Genomic DNA, 26,241 nt, shown 5'->3' with positions numbered 1-26,241 from the left:
TAGCTATTTAACACACACACACACACACACACACACACACACACACACACACACACACACACACACACACACACACACACACACACACACACGGGTCACCATGTGAGGAAATGGCGGGCGGCTCGGGGCGAGCGCCCCCAACTGCGGCTGCGCACACAGGCAGCGGGGACGGGGCGGCGCCGCTCCCCACGCTCGGGGGCGGGGCTTGGCTCCACCGAAGACCCGTATGAGGGCGGCAGCTGCGTCGTGACGTAATGGGGTGCGCGCCGTTCCGCGCCAATGCGAGGGCGCCGCGGCGGGTTTGAACGGTAGGAAACGGCCGCAACCGTAACCGTCAACAGTCGTAACTGCCAACAGCCGCAACCGCCAACAGCCGCGTCGCGCGCGGGGCTGCCCCGCTGCCCTCTACACCGAGCGCGGCGGCTGCTGCTGCTACCACCAGGCAAGCTGRGGCGCTGGCCGGTCGCGACGAGGCCTCCGCTCGGTGGGCAAAGGGCGGGCAGTGGCCGGGGCGGGATCGTCTCTGCAGGGCCGTGCGTGGGAGGCGCCTCCCGGGACCGCTCCTTTCGGGGGAGAGGCGGCCGCTGTCCGGGTGGTGCTGGCGCGGGTTTACCGCTCCCCGTGTGACGGTGCGGGCCTCGCCGCCKTGTCCTGCTCTCCGTCGGTGACAGCCTCTCCGTGACCCACTGGTGCCTCCCTCCCAGCCGCTCTTGGGCAAGTCCCACTTTGCAGCTCCAACAGTGATCGTGGCCAAAACTCAAGTGAAAATGACCGTTTCTGCGCAGTTCCTGCATTTGTTGGTCCCTTCAACGTACTCGCACATTGCTGAGACGCTCGAGTTTTTCTGTGTGGTTTTTTTTTTGGTGTTGGGGAGCACTGTGCTGCATCAGCTTATGGAGTTATTTGCCTTTTATATTTCTAGAGGTAGAAGATGGCTGAACACCTGAAAAAGACCTTTAAAGACAGTCTGAGTGATATAAAAGAACGAATGAAAGAAAAGAGAAATCAGAAATGGATAAGGCTGGGTAAAAGCAACCAGATCTCAAATGTGAAGTGTAAAAAAGCAAGTAAGATGCTTAAATATCTTGAATGACAATTTTTATAAACTTGAAAATGTCACTAAGGTGAAATACTCTTATGTTGTTGCAGCCACCAGTTCAATGCAAATGAAGAGTATTCAAGCAAATAACAGAGCTCTAGCAGTGGCACTGCAAGAAGAAAAGCTCAAACTCAAGGAAGCCCAGGCAACAATCCTTCATTTAAGGGAAGAATATCAGGATCTGAAGGTTCAGATGTTTGATTTGCAGAGAAAACTTAGGTTTGAGAGAGCACAAGGTTCTTTCAAGGTATTATTAATAGTATCTTTGCAAGTCAGAATCCACCATAAATAATCTGTTGCTTTCTTTATGAATTTAAATGCTTCATGAAAAGTTATCTTGATATGCAGAACAAAATTTCATCTATTTTCATTTAGTCTGATCACTTCCTTTTTTTTTTTCTTTTTTTGGTTGCTTTTGTAAAGAACATCTCAGCTCTGTGTACTTTTAGCAGTTGAAGGTAATAGATACATGCTTAGTTATAATACTGGTGAGGAGCTGTTACATGGGTAGATCAATATAACAGTAGCGAATACTATTTGCCTTCTTTCTTGGCTAGACTCGGCTGTCAGCCTTGAACAAGATCATTTCAAAAGTTTCCCAGAACTTACTGGACTCTGTTGATCTCCTTGGCCCAGCAAAGGATTTGTGTTTCACAGATGTAGTAAGTACTGCTGTGTGATGGGACTTGTTAACTATTCGCTTTACCCTATTTTCCTTTTCCTACAGCATATATGCACAGATTTTTTTGAGATTTGAGCTTTAGTTTGGATGCAAGATTAGTTCAAATCTCCCGGTGTGAGGTGGGATCCAACTGTGGTGGTGCCTATAATAGACTGTGGGACTACCATTCTACCAGAAAATGAATGAGGCATCCTGATTTTCCATGGCTTTYTGCCTAGTGTCCCGTGTCTTTTCTTCACGGGTCTTTCTTTAGCTGATTCTTGATTCACGTGGTGGTAGTGAACATGTTCGCTTACTGGAGCCGAGCATGTGAGATTCCACAACACTTATTTGTTTGCCAACTGGTTGCTCCATCTGCAGATGTTGGAGAGGGATGGACTTAACTTCGAAATTTTTACTTTCCATTTGAATTTGTTGGCCAGTATCAAACAAATTATTTTTTTAAAAAATAAAAAATTAGGCATTAATAACTGTGGTGTCGTTAGGAAATAAGATGAAAAAAGCACAAACAGTCATAGAATTCTGGCCCTTCTGTATATAAGTTGGCTTCTGTCTAAAATGCATATATGGTGCATGCTTGCTTCAGGTGTTTAATCACAGTAAGATCTATTTTGTTGACAGAACCAGAGTGTGCTTTCTGCAGTTCCTGAAAATAATTCTGGTGCCATAGGACAAGTGTGTTCTGTGTAAGTACTATATGTTAATTAAAACCTATGTTTGAAAAAATGGGTTACAGTAAGGCTTTCTGCCTGGAAAGGGCAATAAATCTAGTGTAATATAAACAACCCATTGTTCTAATTTCCTTTTAAAGGAGTTCACCACTTGTTAATGGAGATGATTGTGTACTTCGAAGGGAGATGGAGGCTGGTGATGATGGAAATGAGCTGTCTCAGTCTATGTCAGAGATCTGCCAGGAACCTGAAAATGGTGTTTCACTAACAAACATATTTCTGGACAAAGGTACCTAAATTTAAGTAGAAACTGGATATTATTCCCTTTTGATTTTTTTTTTAAAACATTATTGCTTTTGAAGTAACTTTGAAACAATTTTCACTTGATATTGTAAAGGGTCAGCAAAAGGTAAGCTTTCTAACAAAGATGCTCAGCAAAAGAGGGAAAGAATTTGGAAACACCTTTTGTATACCTGCATTGAGTTTCATTATCTATCACACTGCTCTGCAGACTAAATTGATCCTTCCTGCTGTATTAGCATTTATGTAGTCAATGATTTCTAGCAAAGAAAAACATACAGGAAAATAAACAAAAGAACTAAACAAGCAATTTATATAATGTCATGTGAAATATTACAAATATTAGCATAAATACATGTATATTTATTGAATGATACAAATGAATTGTATTCATTTATTAATCTACAATTTGTTATTTATGTATGTAAAYGAATATGAAGAACCTTTCCAAACTCTAGAAGTTTGAAAGAGAATCTTCAAGCTGCAAAGGGCTCCTTACTTTATAGGAGCCCACAGAAAGCAGTTTATCTTGCTTTGTAATATACTGAATTGTACAAATGTGTCGATAAAGTTTTAGTAGCCTAACTGCTGGCGATATCAGAACCTGAACAAGACTTATCTAGGTTGTTAATATTTCTTTTAATATGACTTTTCATCTTCAACTACAAGGGCAAACATGTGATTTCCATCTGGATAACGCAATGTCAGAGTTGGAAAATGTTTCTTCAAGTGAAAAGGATAAGCAGTTTGGTAATGTGTTACCAAAAAGTGTGTCCACCAGGCGTCGCTGTTCAAAACTGGGAACTCATGATGAACTTTGCACTGGTGCCTTGGACCATCCAGAACCCTCTGATTCAACCAGAGCACTTCCTGAACAGGATGAAACTAGACTTGCAGAAAGTCTAGAGGAATGTACTGTAGAAAACATTAATTCAGCTATTTCTCAGTTGAATAAAAGCACGTCAGGTTCAGAGCTGGCATTGAGGCGGGTACATTTTGCAGCTGCCCAGTTAAATTCAGACGACAACTCTGATTTTAAACAACATGAGCATAAAAGCAGAGAAGACTCTCAAGTAAGGAGAGAAAAGCGTCCGAAGAAAAAAATGGAAAGGACTAAAAATACGTCCAGACCAAGATCAAAGAAGAGACAGGGTAAAGAGGCTTCCAAAGAAAAGTCGGACTTCTTAGATGGCTCCAGTGATGCTTACAACTTTCATTTTGAAGAGTCTGTTCATGTTACACCTTTTCGACAAAATAGAGTGAATGACACAGATACCAGTATGGATGACAAAAAAGCTTTACCTGAAAGTGATCACACMGAGTTGAGCACTACTGAAGAAGATTCAGATGATAGCATGTATGTTCCTTATAAATCAAAAAAAAGGAAARGCTCAATGGGCCAAAATGACAAGTCACCAATCCATGCAAGACCAAGATCTAAGAGATGTCTGGCACAGCATGAGCAGAAACTCCAAAATGAAAAAGAAACTAAAAGCAGTAAATCAAGTGACAAGTCTATTAGTAAGTTTGGAAATTGTTCTGTAGCTACTGTTGTTACGCTTTATTGAAGTATACCATTTCAGGGGACTGATTTGATTTCTGTGATAAAATTTGATTTCTGTGATAATTTCAAATATTTTTATCTTATAAAAATCATTAAATTCATTCTCCTATTTTTCCTCAAGGCAAATTAAATTAGAAAGCTTGAACGTTTTTATGTTGATGKTTTTTTCCATTAAAGTAAGAGGAAAATAGGGAGGGAGGTAATGGGTACAGCTGAGAGTTTAATTCATGCCTAATTTCCTGGAACTATCTTAGATGATAATAATTGAGTGGTGTGGGGTTTCCTTGTTTGTTTTTGGTATTTTCAGGAGAGCCTCTTGAACCATCTCGTGGTCTCTGTGATGTTACCAACACTGCTTCCTCACTTCTCCCAGAAAATGGGCTTGCTGTCCCACCAAGCAAATTGTCTCCAGCTCCAAAACGCAAGAGAAGCTGTACTCTTACTGTGAGCTATAAAGAACCAAGCATTGCAGGGTAGGTGACTGAGTTTCAGATTGATAGGCAGTTTAAGGGGATTATTTAAAAACTTGAAATAAGTTCTTAACATTTAAAGAGGGGTGTCTGATGTTAGTTATGTAAAATTGAACTTGCTAGTTGGAAATTGCTGTAAAYGGAGCAGGGAAAATAAAATTCAATCTTGCTGTACTTTTTACAGGAAGCTTAGAAGAGGAGATCCATTCACAGATACATATTTTTTGAATTCTCCAATTTTCAAGCAGAAAAAAGATGCTAAACGTCGTTCTCCTAAAGAATCCCTGTCAAAATACAATGAGAAATTTGTTGGTTGTCGTTGAGAATTCCCATCACTCCTGTAAAACTATGAAGAAAGGAGATTTTTACACAAACTATTACACAATAACATCTGATGCAATATGCAGTTACGTTGAAGTATCTAATTTTAAGGATGTAAAATTGAGGTTTTGTGTTTTTAACTTAGTGACTTGTTTTTAAATGAAATTTATCTTGAAGACATAAGACATAATTCGGATGAYTCTGTTCAGACACTTCTGGGAGAACGCATGCCTGCAATATGAGTGTGTGAGTATGTCAGAAGTGATGATCACTGTTCTTTCCATCAAATACCTATATATAAAACCCTACTTGATGTCACAGTGACTGGCATAAGTGAATTTGAATTGGCTGAGATCACTGGATTTTTTTTTTAAATCATGTTTGTGCGTATCTTTTTTTTTTTTATTCCAAGCTTGTAGTTTCATAGTGAAGCTCATAATAAATGTTTTCGTGCTGAAAAGAACTCAGACTTGTTTTGTATTTTTTTTATATGTCTGTCTATTGCTGCTACTACTGTAATATTCTAAGCAACCCCAGTTGCAGTAGACATGTTGCAAGCCTGTGTTCTTCCTTTCCACATTTTATTCAGTGTAAGCATGTGCAGAAGTAATTCAGTTGGTAGCTGGACCTCAAACATAAGAGTTGGCTGGTACTGCAGTGACCATGAGTTAACACACAGCTCTTTTGTCCTGCCTAATTTTCAGTAATGATTGTGTAGAGTGTTTTATGGGGACTTCCCCCTGCCCCATCCCCACTGCTTCCCAAACTTGCAACTGCTTCTTGTTTAAGATCCACCAGCCCCAAACTGTTACCATGTGGTATTGCAGTAGACAGTTTGCTAGAGGGATTATTACTGCAACTCCACACTATTAAGGTTGCATAACACTCAAAGTCGTGTTTCTTTGCCTGTTTATAAAAGTTCTAAATTTTACAAAAGGGGCTGCCGCATGAATACAGGAAGAGGAAAGCTGCATTCAAAACACACTGTGCAAGTCTTGCCAATCCTACATTCTTAGGCATAGATCATTTTTAACCTAAAATTTTAAATCTGAGCCTAATTTTTTTGCAGAATGATTTCTCAACTTTAAAGTATTATTTTAGGAAACAGTCTTGTACGTGTTGTTTACTGTAAACTGTTGCTTACTMAGTAACTGTTGTTATTTAGAGCATGAGAAACAAATCAATATATAGAGCAGCCCAAAGCAAGTGCATTTCTGGCTAGAGGGAGCTTGACAAATCACTGCAGTCCAATCTCACAYAGAAGGATTTTAAGCATCAGGGTGGTGGTGTTCCTAAAGTTGTCCTAGAAAGGAAGTCTAAGCCTTTTCTGAAAGCTACTTCCTCTACTCGAGTATTATTCAGTGTATGGCCTTAAGTGACATCTTCACGGGTGGATTAAAAGAAAATCTCTCTACCCTGTCATTATTTGTCAGCTAGTGGACAGATCTAGCGGTTTATTTTATGGCATGCAAAACAAAAGTAGCTGAGTGCTAGGCTCAGAACGGACAGGATTTAACTTTGAGGGCTGTTAAGAGATGGTGCTCTAGAAGGTCACCAACAAAAGCATGGTCTGGGGGATGAAAAAAATCAAAGCTTTTGAATATGTTTTTTTTCTTTCTTTTGAGTTGTGTGGTCCAGTTAATATGAASCTGGAGTGGTAGTTGGATTCTTTTACAGTAGTTTATACTGACTTCTGAGTTTATCAACTATACTCATCTAACTGATCCCAGTGAACTTGAAGGTTTCCTATTCAACTGYTGCACTCTTGTGGGTTCAGGGTGCTCAATTATGAAAATCAGTGTATGGGTAGTGCAAAAAATGAGTGAAATAAAAGACCAAAAAGAGTGTTTTGTGTGTGTGTATATATATATAATTTAAAACTATTCTGTACCAATACAATATATTAATTTTACAAATGTAAAATTCATCAGCTGTTAAAGCATTTGCAAAAAACACATCCTACTGTAACTTTATTGCACAGTATCTATGAAAATATTAATTTTTAAATTAGAAAACAAATGTTCCAATATAGAAGAGACAATCTGATTGAAAGACAATACGAAAATCTACTCTGAAAATAACAAAGTTTCACAGGATACCAAGCTTAACAGGTGCATCTGTAGGCCCAATCTACAAAAYAGGATTATAGTATCCAATACTGTCTATAAAACAACTCTCTTATTGTACCTTAGTTATAGATCCAAATGTAGGTCAGGCTAATTTCATATGAAACACTGATGCAATTCTAGTGTTAACAGTTTGAATACCATGTGTACCACACTACTTCCAGGTAAGTTCTGACATACTTACTGCATCAGCTTGTAACTTAACATTGCACAGGCATTTTACAGGACTATATTCTTTGATAACAATAGAAGGTTATTTGTTCCAACCTTATCACTACTGAACTTTACCAGTGTAACACCTGTAAATACAAAACACCAAGAATAAAAGTTAAATTTATTCTTCACAAAAGCAGTTATAAACTTCAATTAGAAAATGTCAAGTGACAGATTTTTGGCCTGTACTGTTCTCCTTTAGGAAGTTAGGTGTACCTCTTACAAGTAGTGTAAGCAGCAAAATATATATATAATATATATATAAGTGCTTCATTTGATGATATATGATGATATACTAACATGAGTTGTAAAATGTTAATATGCTCCTGGATCTAAATAATCACAGTTAATAAGTATTTACAATAAAGCTTGGTAGAAAATCCAGTTTACCACAGAGGGAAATATATAAGCTAGAAGCTGTCATATACTGACTAGTTTTGTGCACAGTCATCTTATCTCTACTTCCACAATCTAAAGAATTTATCAGTTGAGAGTAGGAAATGATGTGAATCATGAAGTGTATCGAAACCTTATCCCTACTAAGCCAATTAAAATTAAGCCTAGTGTATACCAACCAGATTTTCTGAAGTTATTTTGGGTACTTATGTCCTGCATAAGCCAAGTCACTAAGMCATTACCCATCTAACCAAATGTTTATTTCATTAGTGGTTATGAGATTGGAATTTGCAGGTAAAATACTTCTCAAAATCTCARATCAATAGACAAATTTGCATCTATCAAAGTTTCCAGCAGTTCTTTCTCAGAAGTGGCTGCTTTTCTCTCACAGCTGCTTCTTTTAAAAAATAWTATCTTACTAAAAAAACACAAAATCCATAATGAAACAAATGTTTCAGACCGTAATCTGAACTTATTTGCCCTGATTTTTCTTTTAACTAGAAAAAAATATTATTTTTTTCAAACAGAGAYTGTAAGCTAAAACCTTCACATTCATTGTCTAGGAATTTTCTTCATATTCCCAAACATGTGCAATTTCCCACATGTTTTGAGGCTGTAGCTGATAAAATTATGAATATATTATAATGGGCACACAAAGAAATCTTTGTTGATTTTAAATACATTATAAAGCATTTTAATAAAATAATCTTTCTAATTTTAATATAATACAGGTTTGCAAAACTAAAAAGGGTTTTTAAAAGTGCTAATTATTAAACAGAAGTTTCTTGAAAACTTGAAGTCCCAACAGCTCCAAAATGTAACGGCTTCCCTTGCCCATGTGGGAGGCACACTGATTGGTTGTAAAAAAAAGACAAAGTGTCACTTGTCAATTAATCCAGCTTCTTTAATTTTTGTGTAGAAGAATTTCTCCAGTATATTGGCACATTTGTAGTATTCACTCTCGGGGGGGTTGTACTCTCTGCAATTTGTAAAGACTCGCTGCAAGTCTGCCATGAATAATTTCTTAGACACGTAGTACCTATTCTTGAGTCGTTCACTCATTGTTTTGAGATCTGTACAGGAAAAAAATAGATTAGCACTGCTTGATACATGTATTTCATGCAGCAATAACCCTTAGTATTGCTTTGCCCTTTGAAATGAACTGATGGCAAAGCTAGGAGCTGGAATTATTAACTGCCCTTATCTAAGCCTTGATCCTAATACCTTGTAAATCTACAAGAAAACTTTTAACTTCAACAGCATCAGTTGCACTCCTAGAAAAAAGCTTTTTTTTTTTTTTTTTTTTTTTTTTACACTATAAGAATAATTTCATGGAGAGCTTAAAAATACAAATAAAGCATCACCTTTCTGTTCTCACACAGTTTTCTGTGAGAATCAGGGGTCCTTAAGAGCTGTGTGACTATGTGAGGCAAAGCTACCACGGGCTCTGCAGGAGAAGACTTAGGACTACATAACTAAGTAAAGGATTTGGATGACTTCCCAGGACATACATTAAATATCACATACTTCACAGTCTAGATATATTTTAGTTACAGCTTCAAAGTCACAGTTATGCAAACATTTCTGAAAATGGTGTCAGAATTGAGCTCTCCCAYCTTCACTGTCCCATACAAATTACTGTTGACTAGAAAACATTCTTTAAATGAATCTTTTCCTTTATACTAAAACCTGCCATTCATAAAACACCTAAATCACCTCAGTGTTCTCCACATCCTGGTGGCTCCTGCAAGGCATCTGAAAACCTAGTCTACCCTACAAGTGGTAGAAATGAGTTCTGCTGGATGCCTTGGCTTTTCTCAGCTCAGAGGCTCTAATAACTATTTCACAGCAGTATTTGAGCCCAGGCTACAGCAACACCTTTGTGAATCTTAATGGAAATATCTAAAATAGGAAAGTCTTATGCCAATGAACACTGCTAGCAAAGCAGAGGCTGAAGACCTCCACAGCAAAGAAGCTATTTCCCAGGCCATAGTACAGTTTTACAAGTGATATGTCTATGAAATTAGAGTGATAGTCTCTGTATCTCCTACTGTCCTTTTTTTTTTTTTTTTTTTTTTTAAGATTTGAATTTGGAAAAAGTAGAGAAAAGCATATCAAGATGAAAACAGGGAATTATTTAAGACAGGAAACTGGATATTTTCAAATTTGCTAAATATTCTCAAACACCTATTCCACTGATATAAAATTTGCTATGCACTAGCTTTACACAGTATTTCACACATGGAAAGGCAGTCTATTTTTTTTTATGTTAATAGCAAGGCAGAAATTCTCAGTTGATACTTGATTACTGTCATTCTGCAAACTACTGCAGTGAATCTGTTTACTGCTCTGCAGCTGAAAACTCACTGTTCTTGATAGTACTTTCAGGGAAAAAAAAAAAAAAAAAGAAGAAGGAATTCTGAGCTCCTCTCTCATTTTCCTTTGACAGTCCCCGACTGACTTTATAGACTGAATTGTAGAATGCCATATCACTAATTCAATCTCATTTGTCTTAAGTAAGAGTTGATTAATAAGCCTCTATTCCTATCAAGTAAAATATGTAATTAAACCAGTATATGTATACTTGCATATACAATTAGTGTACAGTTAGGCCTCTTCTAATTAGAATCAATAATTCTTATGTAGGTCAAGGATTTACAGTGATAAACTGAGCTAGGATTTTTAAGCAAAATAAGAATAGCAAACGTCTGTTTGGGAAAGTGTGAAACTGCTTAGACAACAAAATCCCCAGATTCACAAATTATAYGTACTTTTTCAGGTTTTTATCAGACTGCTCAGGTCCATCTCTTCAAGAAGTGTTTAGAAGCATTTTTGTGCTTGGCCTCAATAGCATTTCCTGATCAGTGTGTATAAATACCTCAAGGGAGGCAGTGAGGAGGAGGGGGCGGCCTCTTTTCAGTGGTGGCCAGCGATAGGACTAGAGGAAATGGCCACAAGCTGAGGCACCAAAAGTTCCACAGGAACTTGAGAAAACACTTCTTGACAGTGAGGGTGACAGAGCCCTGGAACAGGCTGCCCAGAGAGGTTGTGGAGTCTCCTTCTTGGAGATCTTTAAAAYCCGCTTGGATGCAGCCCTGTGCCACGTGCTCTAGGTGACCCTGCRTGAGCAGGGGGGTTGGACTAGATGACCTCTGAGATCCCTTCCAACCTTAAGGATTCTATGATTCTATTGTTCTATTTAGTCTTTGAATAAACCTCATTAAGGTAATAGCATTTTGGATATACTAACACAATGATTTCAGATCTCATGTAGTCATTATTGGAGGAAAATGAAATCACAAAAACAAAAAAAATTAAGGACTCCTCCAATACGTTATTTACTGCTTAGAAGAAAAAAAAAATCCATTCAGTTGTGGCACTAGCTCTCAATAGGAAGAAAAATGTTTTAAGTAAGTCAATGYTAATATGTCACCATTTTTTCAAGTATCCATTTATGCTGAATTGTAATATGCAAGAGAATAWTGCAAAACTATGGTAATGTTTTAACAGTAACAGAGCCAGCACATATAAGCATAATAGAAAAATAACCCTTTCATATGAAAAGCACATACTAAAACAAAGGTTCTTCACCTGTCTTTTTTTTTTTTTTTTTTTTTTTTAAAGTTATAAACTTTTGAAATTATTTTTTGGGATTCCTTTTTTTTTTTTTTCCTCTCCAAAAAAAAAAAAAAAAAAAAAAAAAAAAAAAAAATTTTTTTTAGAAGAATTTAGGGATAATTGTTGGGCATTTAACAAGGTATTTGTTATTGAATAAATGAAGAGATTTCTCCTCTAGTCTCATCTCATTTCACTGGTGCTTTGCAGAGAATCAGAAACCCAAAGTCACCAAAGTTAGATGCTATACAAACAGGCAACTGCTGAGAGCTAAATCTTCTGTGTGGGAATGGTTAAGCCTTATCAACTGAAAAAGTTTGTACTCACTACATTTCTTCAGAAACTCTGTGTATGGACATTCAAATCAATTTAGCAGTAATCGATTTAAGTAGATACCTCATCCTCAACAAACACAAAACCACTTGGCATTCCTAAAGCATCATAAAGGGGCTTGCTGCAAGGAACTGCACTGATGTAGCTCAATGAATGCAAATAGGTATGCCAGAMAAGTTTAAACATTGTGAAACAGTTGCATCAAGCCTCTGCTTGCATCACCTATGCTTTTCATTTGAATGTCTAGCTAAATAGCTGTCTGTCTTAAAATTGTCTGGAGCCATTTTTTGAGAAAGATGTTTATAAGACAAAACTCCACGTTTCACCATAATATGCTTCCCTGAGGAAGGCTCAAAGCACACTGTTACAGCTGTAAGGATGAAATTATAACTGAGAATCAGCTCCCGTTACGTCTCACATGTAGATGCCCACATATGAACTATTTATCTAAAGCCTAATCATCCTGTGGATGTGTGGATTTACAGCTCACTGTAAGGCAGACACTGGCTGCTCAGTTAAATCCTTCTCCACTGACTACAGTGAGAGTTTGGCTGCATCTCCCACTTACAACTCCCACAGACCTACAAGGGGAAAAAATAGCACTCCTGAAAACAACAGATTGCAAGAGCATGGAACAGGAAAGAGATCAATAGACACATTAGAAGTCTACATACATATGAGGTGACCTTAGGAGGTAGTTAAAAAAATGTACAGACAGACYTCACAAACATCTTACAATTTAGTCTGTATAAAAATGTAAAGAYAACAATTAGGTTTTCTATTAGTTAGCACTGTTAGTTTTTAGATGCTTTTGAGACACTGTTTCTTTTTCACTGAAATTATGTCAGAATTTTTGTACAATAGCAGCACGCTGGTAATGAGCTGATCATGAATCAAAATGTGGGTTAGTTGTGTGTTAGTTCCTTGGTAGGAAAAACAAAGGAAACCAAAACAAAGACCTCAGCTAAATCCTAAAATAAGGGCTGCTTTCCCCCTCCCCCCTTGCCTCTCTGGGCAAGGAGAGCACAGACAACACTCCTACTTTGGGCTTGCCAATCCAGGCGGCAATTTCTTCCTAACCCCTGAAAGGTTTATTCAGATTAAACAGCCATTTAGCCTCTGCTCAGAAAAACAGAGAAGGGCTGATTTGCCAAGTGACGGCCCAACACTATTCTGTCACATTGGCAGAGGGTACATTTGCCTCAGGGAGGCAGGAAGCTGACTGCCGCTCTTATAAAGCATGCATCTATCTGCTCTTTGGAAACGATGAGTTGAATATAACCATTAAGCCAAATTAGTAGGCACAATCAAGGACTCTACTAACATTTTCCTTCTCTGAGAAACTGATTGATAATAATCTGAACTGAACTTGAATTTCATTCTCTAGATTCAAAACACAGAAATTGTAATCAGAGAGATGGGATAAGTATTACATATACAGTGAAGAAATGCCACGATTCTGTTAAATATGTCACAATGCAAATCAAAACAAGCACCTAACTAGAACTGCACTGAATCATCATATAAATTATTTGACATATCAGTCAAAAGAAAAAAAAAAGTAATTATCACTTGTTCACTTCTTTTTGCAAGCACTAATGCATAAACACTAGCTGTTTGAAAAAAAAAAATCCAAAAGGTGCAAAATACAGAACTAAAAGTTGTTAAACAGGTTCTTATAACCAACCAGTTGCATGAAGCACTTGGCTAAACTTCACAAATCAACTCCATATTAAGTGTTAATTAGAATAACTGGTACTTTGGAAAGCTTTCTTCTATGTGATTTAGGAAGTTTTAAAACCCTTTTAAAGTAATTCAAACACTCAGGTATTCCTGAAAGTTTACCTCAAGACTCTTTAACATATCAATAGCCTCTCCAATGAAAAGTTACCATACAAGAGATCATATTCTTATAGCTCACATAAACTAGCTCAATCCCCAAAGCTTCTGATTGCATAGTTTAAGATCTTGCCAGGACTCTGTAGGTTTTACACTAAGATTTCACATGAATATATCGTAAATGCTTCACAACAGTCACAAAATAATCATAAATTTCAAACAACAGTATTGTATTCTTGGCACTTCAGAGCTGAAAGTAATGTAACTTTTAGCGTGTGCAACAATCATATTGCTACTTGCTAAGTCTCTGGCTATAAAGATTTTTAAACTCTATACTTAAAAAACATTAATGTCATTACCCATGGGAAACCTTATAACTTCATAATATCCAGGAGCTTCTGTTCTCTTCACAGGTTCCATGAAGGGCCAAGCGCTTTGATGGCTCTTTGGTAAAGAAAAAAGTAAGGTATCTAATATGGAAACTCTATATTATAAATCATTTAAAAATCTTTACAGAAGGCAAACTAGAACTGGCACTCACCTTCACCTGCTGCAGTATGGTTTTTAATGTGCTGTAAAGCTGATCTGGATCCTTGGGCTCTTTACTTGAAAGAAAATATTAATACAAAAAGATTAGCTTGCAACTCCATTCCTAGAATTTACCTCTCACCTCAAAGCAATTCCAGAATTTTATAGGGGGAAAAAAAAAAMCACCACCCACTTTCATTCACTGCAGATTATTTATCTCTGTCTTTCAATAGATGGAAGAAAATTTCAAGTGATTTTTTCCAATGTCATTTAAGACATATCTCAAATTCTCAAAACTGCCTCAGCATTTTTCTTCATGCAGCACTTACCCTCTCTCTTTTCCACTTGGTTTCCAGCCAGTCTCTCCTGTACATCAAAAACATGAAAGAGTATATGAGAACTACAGGAGGTCAAAGCATTAACTGAGTTAATGCAACTCTAAAGGATAAGCCATTTCAGCACCACCACAAAATAAAATTGGTTTGTTTTAATAAAAGCTAATCCGACTGAAAAACACAGCAATCTAGCTTCCTGGCCCATTTCAATTCCTACATGATCCTTTCTTCAGACAGCTGCAAAAGATTCTAAAATATTCCTACAGGAAACACACTGCTCTTTTTTTTTTTTTTTTTTTTTAATAATGCATATTTTATTACAGCCTTTGTAAAGATAAGTGATGTTAAAATTATTTTATGTTTCCACAGGGACATGGAATAAATTGCAGAAGAGATAGATGAAAAAAGAGATGATACTTAAAATTTAATTCTGTTTTGTCCTATTTCAAATAGGTCCCTATTTAGCACAGAATTCGTCCCTGTGCAGGAGTTCAGTACATAATAGTGGTGCCAGAGGGAATTTGCTGACTATACTGTGGTACAGAACAAAGAGGCATCACATGTAAACAAAATTAAACGTGTACATAAAAGAGCACTAGGCTGGGATGCCTTGGGGAAGTCTTGAAGACAGTATTATGGTAGAAACATAACAATCTTGACAGAAATCAAATTAACAGGCTGAAACAATCATATCTTATGAAAAAACAATATGTGGTTACATTAGTGTTTCTAGTCTTGAACCTTTTTTAGGCTATTCTACTTCTCTTCTACATTAAAATAAGGTTGATACATACTAATTCCAGGAATGCTTTCTATCGGAATTTGTCGTACACCATCTTTGAAGCAAGAAAGGCCAGGGTAGACTTTTCGAATCTGAGCTTGTTTCCTTTCTATCAGCTTCTTAATTATCTGCAATAATGAAGCAGGGAAATAAGAAAGAGTTTGAGAGGTAAGACACAGAATGTACTAGAAAGTGAAGAATGTAACCTAACACTGACATTTTAAAACTAAAATAACCCAATCATGAGATTTTGCTGATAATATAATCATGCTGATTATATTGTTCAGTTTTTCATTTCATCCTTTACCTCTTTTTGCTTTTTAATGATGACAGAAAACTCTGTGTAGGGAATCCTTGGATTTAATTCACATCCCATTAACGTGGCACCTTCATAATCTTTGATATAGCCAACATATTTTGCTTTTGGTACTTTAATATCTTTGGAGAAACCCTGCAGAAAAAAAAACAACCYTATAATTTTTATTTTCTGTCATGATGCCATTTTCCTTTTACATTAGTTTAAAATGAAGGAAAGAAGACTTAAGGAAGTACTAAGGAAATCCTAAGGATTCAAGGAAGTCCAGAATTAAGACTTAAAACACCAYAATGTTAAAATACAGAGAATATTTTGGACAAAAAATTACAAAGCATCGTTTACAGTATTGCAACTATCTTCTTAAGAGAATCACTTGATACAACAATTGCTTTTATATGCAGGAAGAGGAGAAGGTTAAGGTAGAAGGAGCAGGTAAGGAAGGAAGAGTAGATTTTTACTCCCCACAAATTTACTGGAGTTTTCCAAAAATTCTATATTTTAATATTAAAAGATGCCAGTACTGCAGCCATCAGTTAAGGACAGCCTCTGTTGAAGTCAGTGAGACCTTTGCCCAAAGGTTGCAGTAATATCTGCCTTAGAAAGAMCAATGACTATTTTACATTTGTATTTTAAATGAAAACATATACCAGACCCTAAGGAAAGTTCCAAATCTTCCATTACAGTCAAAAGTTCCAAAGTTCAAAAGTTAAATGAAAACAAACCCAACTAAAACATCAACTATAAGTTGTACTAGTTATATTCATAGAATCACAGAATAGTCAAGCTTGGAAGAGACCTCTGGAGCTCATCCAGTCCCACACATTGTTCAGAGAGGGCCTAATCAAATCAGGTTGCTCAGGGCTGTGTTCAGACCAGGTGTGAACACTACCCAGAGATTCCACAGCTTTTCCAGACAATGTCTTCCAATATTTCCCCACCCKCACAGTTAAAAATAAAAATAAAAAAATTCTTATACCTAACTGCAAATTCACATGATCCAGCTTGTGTCCCCTGCCTCTACACCAACTGATGAACACCTCTGTAAAGAGCCTGGCTCCATCTTCACTGTATGCTCCAATCAGGTAGTTGATATGGATTTAATCTACTGAATCTATCTGACACATTAAACTCTTTCCTGAACTTGAGCTTCATGATTCAAATCACAAGCAGCTGTGAGCACAAGATGAGTTTGTGCTACTAGCCTGTAGCCAGTAGGTCRGGTCCAACTTTACACTTCTTCCAGAATCAGTGAAGGAAGCAAATGAAGCAGGTCCACAGGTAGCCTAGCCATATTTTACTCTGTTTGTTAAGTAAATTACAGGCTATACAGTACACTTAGAGTCGTAAGATTCCCTCAAAATAAAATCCATTAGAAGCCAACGTTATACTARATAAACACAAAGTATATTTTGAAGGTTAAAAAGAAGTAATTTTTACACAAAATCATTTTATCCAACTTCTGCAGTATGCTAAGTTGCTTAGCTTGTCATTACTAGACATTCTTGCATGGAATTATTTCCTAGACCGACTTACTTGTTTTTTGAAGTAGCCAATAGCATATTCATCCGCATATGTGAGGAAGTTGAGAATGTTGTGCTTAATGTGGTATTCTTTCAGGTGATTCATTAGGTGAGTTCCATAACCCTGTATGAAATGTATGAGGAAAAAGCTGCTATGAAACCTTTGTGCACAGCAGAAGCTGTGGACTGAGGAATATTACATATTACAGAGCTTTCAAAACACAGCCTTGCCTCTAAATTGCTTTCTAAAGACCTTCTGGTATCTAACTGAGAGAGGCATGCCCAAGCTCAAACTGTTTTCAGCCTTAGAAGAGTATCACCCAAGAAGCAACAAAAAATGTCACAGTGTAGAGTTTCTGATTTCCTTTTAATCTAAAATGGACAACTCAGACGCTCTCTATGTGCGAAGTGTGACTCTAAAGAGGTATGTTGCTCTGGAATTTGTACTTCAAGTTGGGCACATTGTTTTTCCTCTAACCAACTATTTATGATCACATATATCACTGTTAGAAAAACTGGGTATGTTTTAATAAGAGGGCATTGTTTCTCAGCCATACCATTTCTAGATTACAAGGCAGAGGGAATGCCRAAACAGTTGCTTCTAGAAGAACCCCAGTCTGAGATGCAGTTTCTGTTTTACCAACTTTTTACACCTGTAACAGAAATAGCCCCTGCCTCAAAGATGTTATAATCTTATCATAAACATAAAAGGCATACTTAAATAGTTATTACCACAATAAGCAGCACAAAATTATTAAGTCCACAGTCAAATAAATGTCTTCAGACTACACAGAGGAATAATTTCTATTTTAATTTAGTCCCAGAATAAATTATAGGTTCCACTTATTCATATTTCGAAGTAAACTTAGTTCTCTCCTTCTGCTTCAAGATGAGGAAATGTAAAACTGTCAGGAAAGACATAAGAATGTGCTGTTCCGGCATATGTTCCGGTTGTTAACATCGTGGACAATAATTGGATACTTACAAAAACAAACACAGAATGTTTTGGAGTACTTTTTTCTTGAAAGCAGGGAGAAGTTTTTACTTATTTACAGAAGACAAAAAAAAATTAGAAAATACAACATTCTGATTCACAATTTAACAGCCTCAAAAATGGAAATCATCAGATAAAATCCGTATAGGTAAGTGCTGGAAACTGAATTTAAAAAACCCTACCATTCCACATACAAAAGTTGCATATCAATCCTTCCTCTCCAGCTAGTGCTGGAAAGATAGTGTTTGGAGTATCTTTCATTCAGATAGTCAAAATGAGGATCTCATAGGCCTAACTTAAGGAAGCCATCAAAGGCTGTATGTTTCACTTGTCAAAGTCCATGCATCATTCAGGACATGCAATATGAAGTGGCTTGCCACCTCATGGTGAGCTAAGTGGCACAGCATTTCCTAGAACTTAAAAACACTGAAGATCTGAAGTGACTTTCCAACTGCAAATTCAAGCTCTCAAAAAGTCCTGAAAGAGGATTGTGAAATTATTTCCTTTAATTAAAAATGTTTTCCTTAAATTTAAACTAGAAGTACATGAGCTAGACAAGTTCTCTATTCTCCTCCCATCAAAGGGATGAGAAGAATAGTGTATGACACTGGCATTTTTTTTTTCACATCTGAAATGCAGCAATGCATTCCAGTAATTCTCAAGCATCTAATCTCTGATAACAAATATCAACTTTGTGCCTCAAAGAAACTTCAGTCATTATGACAATTAGCTCAAACATTTTCTGTTCATTCTTTAAAAATTAAGTGTAAAGCAAAACAGTAGCCATCTTCCTTAGCCTGTCCTCAAACTGAATTAAAATAGGCATTACTTTTGGCCTAGATTAAATGGTGAGACCCATGTCTGAACATATACATTTTCCTCATTTAACCACTATTAGGGGCCACCTTGCTCTGAAAGGAATGTGGGAAGGTCAGCAAACACACTTTTGGCAGTTTAACCTGTAGTGCAGTTGGTTGTTTGCGTATAAAGAATATTGTTCATGAATGGCTTGGAATAGGCATGCCTAAAAAGTGTTCTATTATTGTTTACCTTTGTTAAAACTCTTTGGTTGCTTTTATTATATGACCATCGCTAAGTACACATGAGTGTTTCTCTCTAGCACTGAATTTTGATAAAAATCAAATATAACAGAAGTACTACATAGTTATTACTGGCTTTCAACCCCCACTACATTACCCTTCCACATCCAGAGCTGTCCCTTCACATTCATCTGTTATAAGTTCTGAAATAATTCACATCTCAGCTATACTAGTATCAACAGAAAAATATGTAGCACCATCTAAAGGTGAAATCCTGAATCAGTCGAAGTTAGATCTACCTGCAGTCCTCAGCCAAGCAGAGAACACTGAACGTTTCCTCCTGTATTTAGTGTGTTCTACATTCTTTCAACATGGCAATAACTTCTAAACCCTTCGAGAAGATTTTGTAAAAATCAACTCAAAAGAGTTTATAAAATGGTGTTTGTGCTTATTTTGAGATGCAAAAGTATCCTTTTTTTGATACCTCATTTTCACTGAAGTCAATTAACATCACAAAGTAGTTTAATCTACATTACCGTCACACACAATCAGTACTTAGTTCAGTTGACCTTGGGCTGTTACACTACAGTGAGAGGTAATTACTGAAGACAGAGGAGTGAGTAGCCCAGTAACGACAGATAAATAAATATTTTTTTTTTTCGAGGAAGATTTTTTTATTACAGTTAATCCTACTAGACTAAAGTTTGTAGATATGTTTAATCAGTGCATAGTATGTTCAGTGACAGACATACTTTCAAATTCCACTTACATACTAAGATATTTAATATGCCTAACAAACTTAGGAGCATATACATTGGTGAGAAATCAAATATATTTAATAAATTCTTGTTTTTAAATTGTTTTTACCTTGACTTGCTCATTTGAAGTCACAGCACAGAAAACAATCTCTGTAAATCCTTGAGAGGGGAACATCCGAAAGCAGATGCCACCAATAACACGACCATCTTTTATTAATGCAAGGGTCTTGTGTTTCCTGAGTAGACAAATATAACAGCCACTTTAGATCATGCAAGTAGTCAAGATGTGTCATTTTTTTAATAAGCTTTATTCACTTCTTTCTCTTACGCTAATGTAACTGTTTATACCTCTGTTAAGTTAGCTGCTTGCACCTACAGAAGAGTGAGCATTTTATCATTATGTTTTGAATTTATCATAAAATTCATTATTAACTTTCTCTTTTAATAACATTAGTACAATTAAGTCTTGGCTTTGCCAAATACTCCTAGATATTAGGGTAATATATTGCCTTCATTGACTCTGATGCTGACAGCTGTACTACTGCACAGTTGTCAGAAAGATTTTACCCTAAATTAGAAACTAATGGAGTTGCAGGATAGAAAGACTCTTCTAAGACATTCTTATACTCTACAATAGTGATCAGCCTTCAGCAAGAAATAAACTATATTTTGTATTTCTAATCATCTATTCCTAGTGGAATCAAAGCCAGAAGAAATGTCGATTTCTTGCACTTACATTTACTGCTAGGAAAGACATAATGAAGTGTCATGTAAACAGTTAAAGCAAAATTTAAGACCACAGCTTACTCAAAATACAATATTCCTTAACTTGTATAAATAATACAGCAAATTTACAGCAGATATTTTTATGTTTGGAGCAGAGATTGGTGCCAAAAGTGAGCCCCTTACAAAACACAGGCAGCCCAAAGAAGAGCTGTATTTTATGTGTCACTTCTGAAGGAGATTTTATAAGAAATTTATTTTGCTGTTACGAATCATGATTAACCTACATTTTCTTGCACTTATTTTACTGTATTTTATGTGTGGAATGACAGTGGCAAAATAATAGCTTATGCTTTTAATTTTATTTCCTCATCCTTAAGCTGCTCATTTTTCAGTTGTTCCTAAGATTCAGTGAAGATGGCCATTTTGGAAATAAGAGCATGACAGATGGTAATAAGGTAACAGCTGAAAAAAACTTGCGAGTTCTGCTGCACTCCTCCTACACAACGTTGGTCTGTGTGTATAGACCAGACCTGTGCTGCTCAGTGTGATAACAGTGTTATTATTCTCAGTTACTCAGTATGTTACTCAGTGTAGTAACGTGAGCCCTTGGAAATGCAGCAGATAATGGGAGTTCTCAGCTGTCCACCCCATGTGCTTTGCTTTTTATGGGTGAACTGCTTGCCAAAAGCATAAAAAAGGGCTTTTTTTGCACTAAGCACAATAACCACACCTCATTCTCAAGCCCAGACTGTTCTCCAGAGAGATACCTAAACAGTTCCTCTCCATCTACTAAAAAGTCGTCTCATCCAATAAAGGATGGCCTCAAGAAATATAAGGGAAGACTATGGGTCAGCATCCACTACTACACAGTTTGTTTTGATGTTTGGTTGTCCCAAACCATGGCTTTTTCAATCAGTAGTCTATGGTTGCAACTGAGCTTCTTGTGTTTCGGGGAATGCATGGACCCATCAGCTACAGAGTTTGTTGGCACTGGGGCAGTATCAGAAGGGAAACACCAGCAAGTCTAAAAGCAAAGGAAATGGTTCCAGTGTTGCTTTCATAACTAACATACTGAGTACAAGAACAGAGGTTGGTAACACCAACGGTGAAGGCAGAGCTCTTCCACAGACTGGGCAGAGCAGCTGGCAGGGGTTAACTTGCAGTTATCTGTGAGCCTAGCGGAAGAACCTCCCTCCTTGTCTGAGCAGCTGAGGCACAGTCAAGCCAGGACACTAAGGCCGGGCAGAGGTCCAAGCACACACTGTGTGCGCTGCTACAGCCCAAGTGCCTCTTTTCTAGTTCCTGCGGTGTACAGTTGCAGCCAACGCAACAAAGACAATGTGCACTGTGACTTAAAGAGAAAAGCAAGATACTTCTGTGAGGAGTGATTCTAAACTTTCTCCAGTGTTCACTTACATGTTGCTGTTCTTCACAGATCCTMCAAGTTCTTCTCTTTGAAAAACTTCAGTCTCTTCTGCCACATAGTTCTCCCTGCTCTGTCTTCAGATTACAGACAGAGGATGGAGCAGTCTACAAGTCAGTACAGGGCCAAAAACCACTAACAGGTACCACAATTATTTCCCAGTTTTCATTTCTAATTGCTAGAGGTATAACATATGTAAAGGATTCTTCTTCTAGTCCCTTTCCCATACTAACAAGCCACTTATTACTACAGCCATCTAGATCAGACTGACCAGGAATTTCAGTGGCTTGAAAAGATGGGAAAATATGTAAAAGACTGGCACATGCAAAGCTCCAGTCCACATCACCTTACTATCCCACTTCTACACTGTTCCCTGGGACCAGCACCAGGTGTTGGTTGAACTTGTCCATGAAACTCCTCTCCAAAGGTACTCACGGATCAAAGACCAAGCGTGTGATGTACTCCTTTGGCATCCTGGGYAGCTGATGGGAGAACACATTCTGTAAACCAACCAGCCACATCATGATCTTTTTGTTTGGCTTCTGGTTSAGAGAATTTCCCACCACATGGAACTCAATCACTCCCCGTCGCTCCTCCAACCTGGCTGCTTCATCTCGGGCTGAATGCGCTGAAAGGAAGTTGGTCTAACAGATAGAAGAAGAGAAATAAAAGTATCTTTGGATGTTTTATATCCACTGGCAGAACAGCCTTAAAAGAACAGATYCAAACCCCTCCTTTTTCGAGTTATCCTTTTATAAAAATAGAGCTGCCTTTAATCTTTGAGATGAAGTGACATCATTAGATAAGATGGTTGTAAATCTAAGCTACAATATACAAAGGCTTACACAAGCTTCTTTTAGTAAAGATTAAGTAGCAGCAGTGATGGTATGACTGAACAGGTGATAAAACCTCATGGAGGACAACGCTCATGCAGTTGAAGCTTGTGCTTCAACTAGTGCTAGTGTGTCCTGCCGGTGTCTTTAATCTAACTACTTCAGACACCAGCAGTAGGAGTTCCTTACACATATTGCAAATGATAACAGTAGTGCAAGTACCATCATACTTTTTTTCTTTTTTTCATTTTAGTGGAACTTTCCATTATCTACACAACTATCTTAAGAGTCTAAAAAGAACATTTCAATTCCTGACAATTTTGCTGCAATTACACACATGTATATCTGAATGGAGATGAAATTAATACAATTTATTTAACTTTTTTTCTTCCAACATCATTTTACAATGCCCAAAAGTGTCTGCATGCATGCTGCCATCATTAAGTCTGGCAACAGAAACTGCTAGAGAAATAAGGGAAAATATTTTGGAACAGTTACAAGCTTGGCTACTTTAAAGAAAACGTTACAACAGGCTACTTTAAAGAAAATGTTACAACATAATACTGTATTTAAAACAGAAAAATAATAGTCTGTTGTTGCACACACCAAGCAATTTTCAAGACTCACTACACAGACATTACCAGATTCCCCTCAGCTCAAAAAAAAAAAAATCGAAGCGCAATTACTATCAATCAAAATATCTACATTATATTCCATATAATTTTGGAAAGTAAGGTAGTTATATAAATATATGCAAACTAATTCCAGTTAATTCACTGCACCCACAAACCACCCCCAACTACAAGCTTTCCCAAAGCAATGCTTGTTTTGCAGGAGGTAAGGCTGTCTTTCACATGCTGTTTTCTTTCTAGAGCCAAGTTTGGCTGCTGGGTATCTATTCTCTGCCAGCCCCACTGCCCAGGTCAGCCCAGGGTTTGTTACACACTCAGCCATCAGTCATAGTTCATAGTTTGAGTTAAAAGTATGTTGTTCCAAACCTTCAACAGCCTCTAGCTAAACTTGACAAACACAAGCTGCTGGCAAAACAAARACTGGTGAAGGAAATAGCAGGAAGAAAAGCCAAGCAGAAAAGAAAAAAAAATAGCAAAGTGCAATTCCATACATGGCACAACTCCTCAATTCTGTTTGCTTTTCTTTCCAAACACAGGAAAGAGCAGCTGTGGAAAAAGGCGCAAATAACTGCTTAGATTAGTTCTTCTTCATTAAACAGAGGTTTAAGATTTGGATCTTTCATTCTACTGCATGCTTTGCACCCAATTTACTGTGTCTTACACGCTATATCTCTGATTAAAAATAAACAAATAAACAAATAAATAAACAAACAAACATAGTATATTATGGAACTATCCTGTGACAAAAACACTGAAACTCTACCTCAGATGTAGTTCTTCACTATCACTAATCTCCAAGTCTCTTTGCAAACAACACACAGTGCATTTTAAAAAAAAAATGTGGAATTATTCTTCATGCTAATCATGTATTTTGTCAATACTTTTTTCCACACATTTCCATCATCTTACTACTCTCACTCACAACATGGTACATTTTGTGGACACATAACTTATCGCACACTATTGAAAGATAGTTTACAGACAGATTACAAGATGTTTCTCACCTCTGGCCCGAGCATTGCAGCAGGATCTGTAATTGTTGACATTACTTCATTGATTAATTCAATAGGAATATCTCCTACAACCCTTGGCCTCTTAGCATCCTCCACAGAATAAGGTTCATTATTTTTCCTCTTTTCTCCTATAAAACAAAAACAGACAAATTTAATCAAATGATCAGCGATAGTTAAATCATTGTATTTATAAAACAGGAGCAACAATGAATGAGGGAGCAGAACACTAACATGGAATAGTCCAAAATCAGAGGTTAATCACTTTCTTAATTAACTGTTTTCTGATAAAGAACTAAGATTTGAAGTTCTCTTATTGATCCAAAATTTAATTTGCAACTTAAATACTAATATACAATCGAATCTGCTACTATGTCTGTCTGCAGAATGCATTARCTATATAAAATCCTAAACAACACAAGCCTTGCAGGTGAAGTATTTCTCTGAGCAATACAATATAACAACACAAGACTGTATTTCAGACTCCTTTTCTTTGTGTTTATGAATGCTGGAACAGGACACTTTCTGCTGGAGAGACCCAGAATGGAAGTTAATCTCTAAAAACTGCTACTCGGAGTAATCTAGAGCAGCACTAACAAAGTTTAGAGTCTCTCTAGGTCAACCCAGATAACTATTCATCCAGAGATGATACTTCTATACAGTAGGAGGTTATAGAACGTGTAAGGGCCTGGATTTCAGTTCTTTGGTCTTTCTTCCCCCAAGACAACAAAGGCACTTATCTTTAATCTTTTAATCAAATTTAAACAAACTGTTTATTTCTTAAATACAGGTAGCATTTCTGCCACTTAAAGGTTACTTCTGAAAAGTAACAGAAAAAAAAAAAAAAGATATGCATGTGACTAAAAAACATGTAAAAACACCTCCAGGTTGTATTGCACAGTGAACGCAATGATCACCATCTATAATTATCACCATGTACAATTATTGATAACATTGACAGAAGTCAAAAAGTAAGTCTCCCTCCCTCTCCATTACCTAGGTTTGGATCAAGGACAGAAGAAACTTTGCAAGCTGGACTCATATTTCCACTGTTGGGTTGCTCCAGAGATGAAGGGCTTGCACTGTATGAAACAGATCTTGCAACAGGAGGAGGACTAATGACTGCAACGGCATAAAAGACAGGAAGATTCAGGACAAGGAACCCACTAGAGTGCTATCATCTGAACCACTGACACTACTATGAACCCAACTTCACAGCCACCCACTGCAAAGTAACAGAGAACCTTGTGCAACAAAGCAATGTCACTGGTGGGCAAGCAGAGACACTGGAGCGTCATGTCAATGGACTTTTCTAAACTGGCACCTAAAGTGGGACTGTATTGATAGAGTTAACTGGTTGACAGAGCTGGTTTTACTTCATTGGAAATATTAGACTTTATTATTCTGCAGTGCCGGGCACAAGTTAAGAAAAGAAACTTCCTTCACATACCTGCCAAGCCAGCTGGTGTTCAGCTTTATCAAAAGACCTTTTGTAGGAGTCTATTGAAAAGTAAGATCTCATCATTCAACTTTAGCTCTCCGCTTAAACAGTGTTCAAAGACTGGCAGCACAAACCAAACCCAATAAAAGGGGGCACCAGTTAAGAGGATGAAATTATGCTTTTTAAAAGCCACACACTATCATCTCTCTTGCTAAATTAAAAAAAGAAAAAACACTCATCCCAAAATATCCATCTTTCATTTGTGTCAGAACTTT

The 26,241-nt window shown here is 37.2% G+C and overlaps 2 protein-coding genes across 4 annotated transcripts in view; one reads left to right on the top strand and one right to left on the bottom strand.

Annotated features, from left to right (window-relative positions):
- The first annotated feature begins 319 nt into the window (after positions 1–319).
- SGO1 (shugoshin 1) lies at positions 320–5,570 on the top strand. The gene is made up of 9 exons (XM_026050837.1): positions 320–442; positions 923–1,067; positions 1,150–1,346; positions 1,657–1,761; positions 2,403–2,467; positions 2,593–2,741; positions 3,422–4,273; positions 4,624–4,789; positions 4,971–5,570. The coding sequence occupies exons 2-9, from the start codon at positions 932–934 to the stop codon at positions 5,107–5,109; spliced, it is 1,809 nt and encodes a 602-aa protein (XP_025906622.1). The 5' UTR covers positions 320–442; positions 923–931; the 3' UTR covers positions 5,110–5,570.
- A 1,469-nt stretch (positions 5,571–7,039) lies between these two features.
- The window catches only part of KAT2B (lysine acetyltransferase 2B), a 32,356-nt gene continuing 13,154 nt past the window's right edge, over positions 7,040–26,241 (bottom strand). Inside the window, exons 7-17 of one of the 3 annotated variants that reach the window (XM_026050801.1) lie at positions 25,522–25,647; positions 24,520–24,656; positions 22,486–22,694; positions 20,011–20,137; positions 17,123–17,233; positions 15,581–15,724; positions 15,287–15,401; positions 14,487–14,523; positions 14,171–14,234; positions 13,989–14,073; positions 7,040–7,532 (exon numbers count right to left, since the gene is read on the bottom strand). In XM_026050801.1, the coding sequence (XP_025906586.1) occupies positions 7,453–7,532; positions 13,989–14,073; positions 14,171–14,234; positions 14,487–14,523; positions 15,287–15,401; positions 15,581–15,724; positions 17,123–17,233; positions 20,011–20,137; positions 22,486–22,694; positions 24,520–24,656; positions 25,522–25,647 (1,235 nt within the window). In that variant the 3' untranslated portion in view covers positions 7,040–7,452. Of the gene's footprint in view, positions 7,533–7,759; positions 8,916–13,988; positions 14,074–14,170; positions 14,235–14,486; positions 14,524–15,286; positions 15,402–15,580; positions 15,725–17,122; positions 17,234–20,010; positions 20,138–22,485; positions 22,695–24,519; positions 24,657–25,521; positions 25,648–26,241 lie in introns of those variants that run through there. The other 2 variants (XM_026050800.1, XM_026050802.1) reach the window with 2 other exon arrangements.

This window comes from Nothoprocta perdicaria, unplaced genomic scaffold (assembly GCF_003342845.1).
Source record: "Nothoprocta perdicaria isolate Ctin4 unplaced genomic scaffold, notPer1 scaffold_70, whole genome shotgun sequence".
Lineage (NCBI taxonomy): Eukaryota > Metazoa > Chordata > Aves > Tinamiformes > Tinamidae > Nothoprocta > Nothoprocta perdicaria.
Note: the sequence above shows the minus strand (reverse complement) of the source record. Positions and strands in the feature narration are given on the sequence as shown.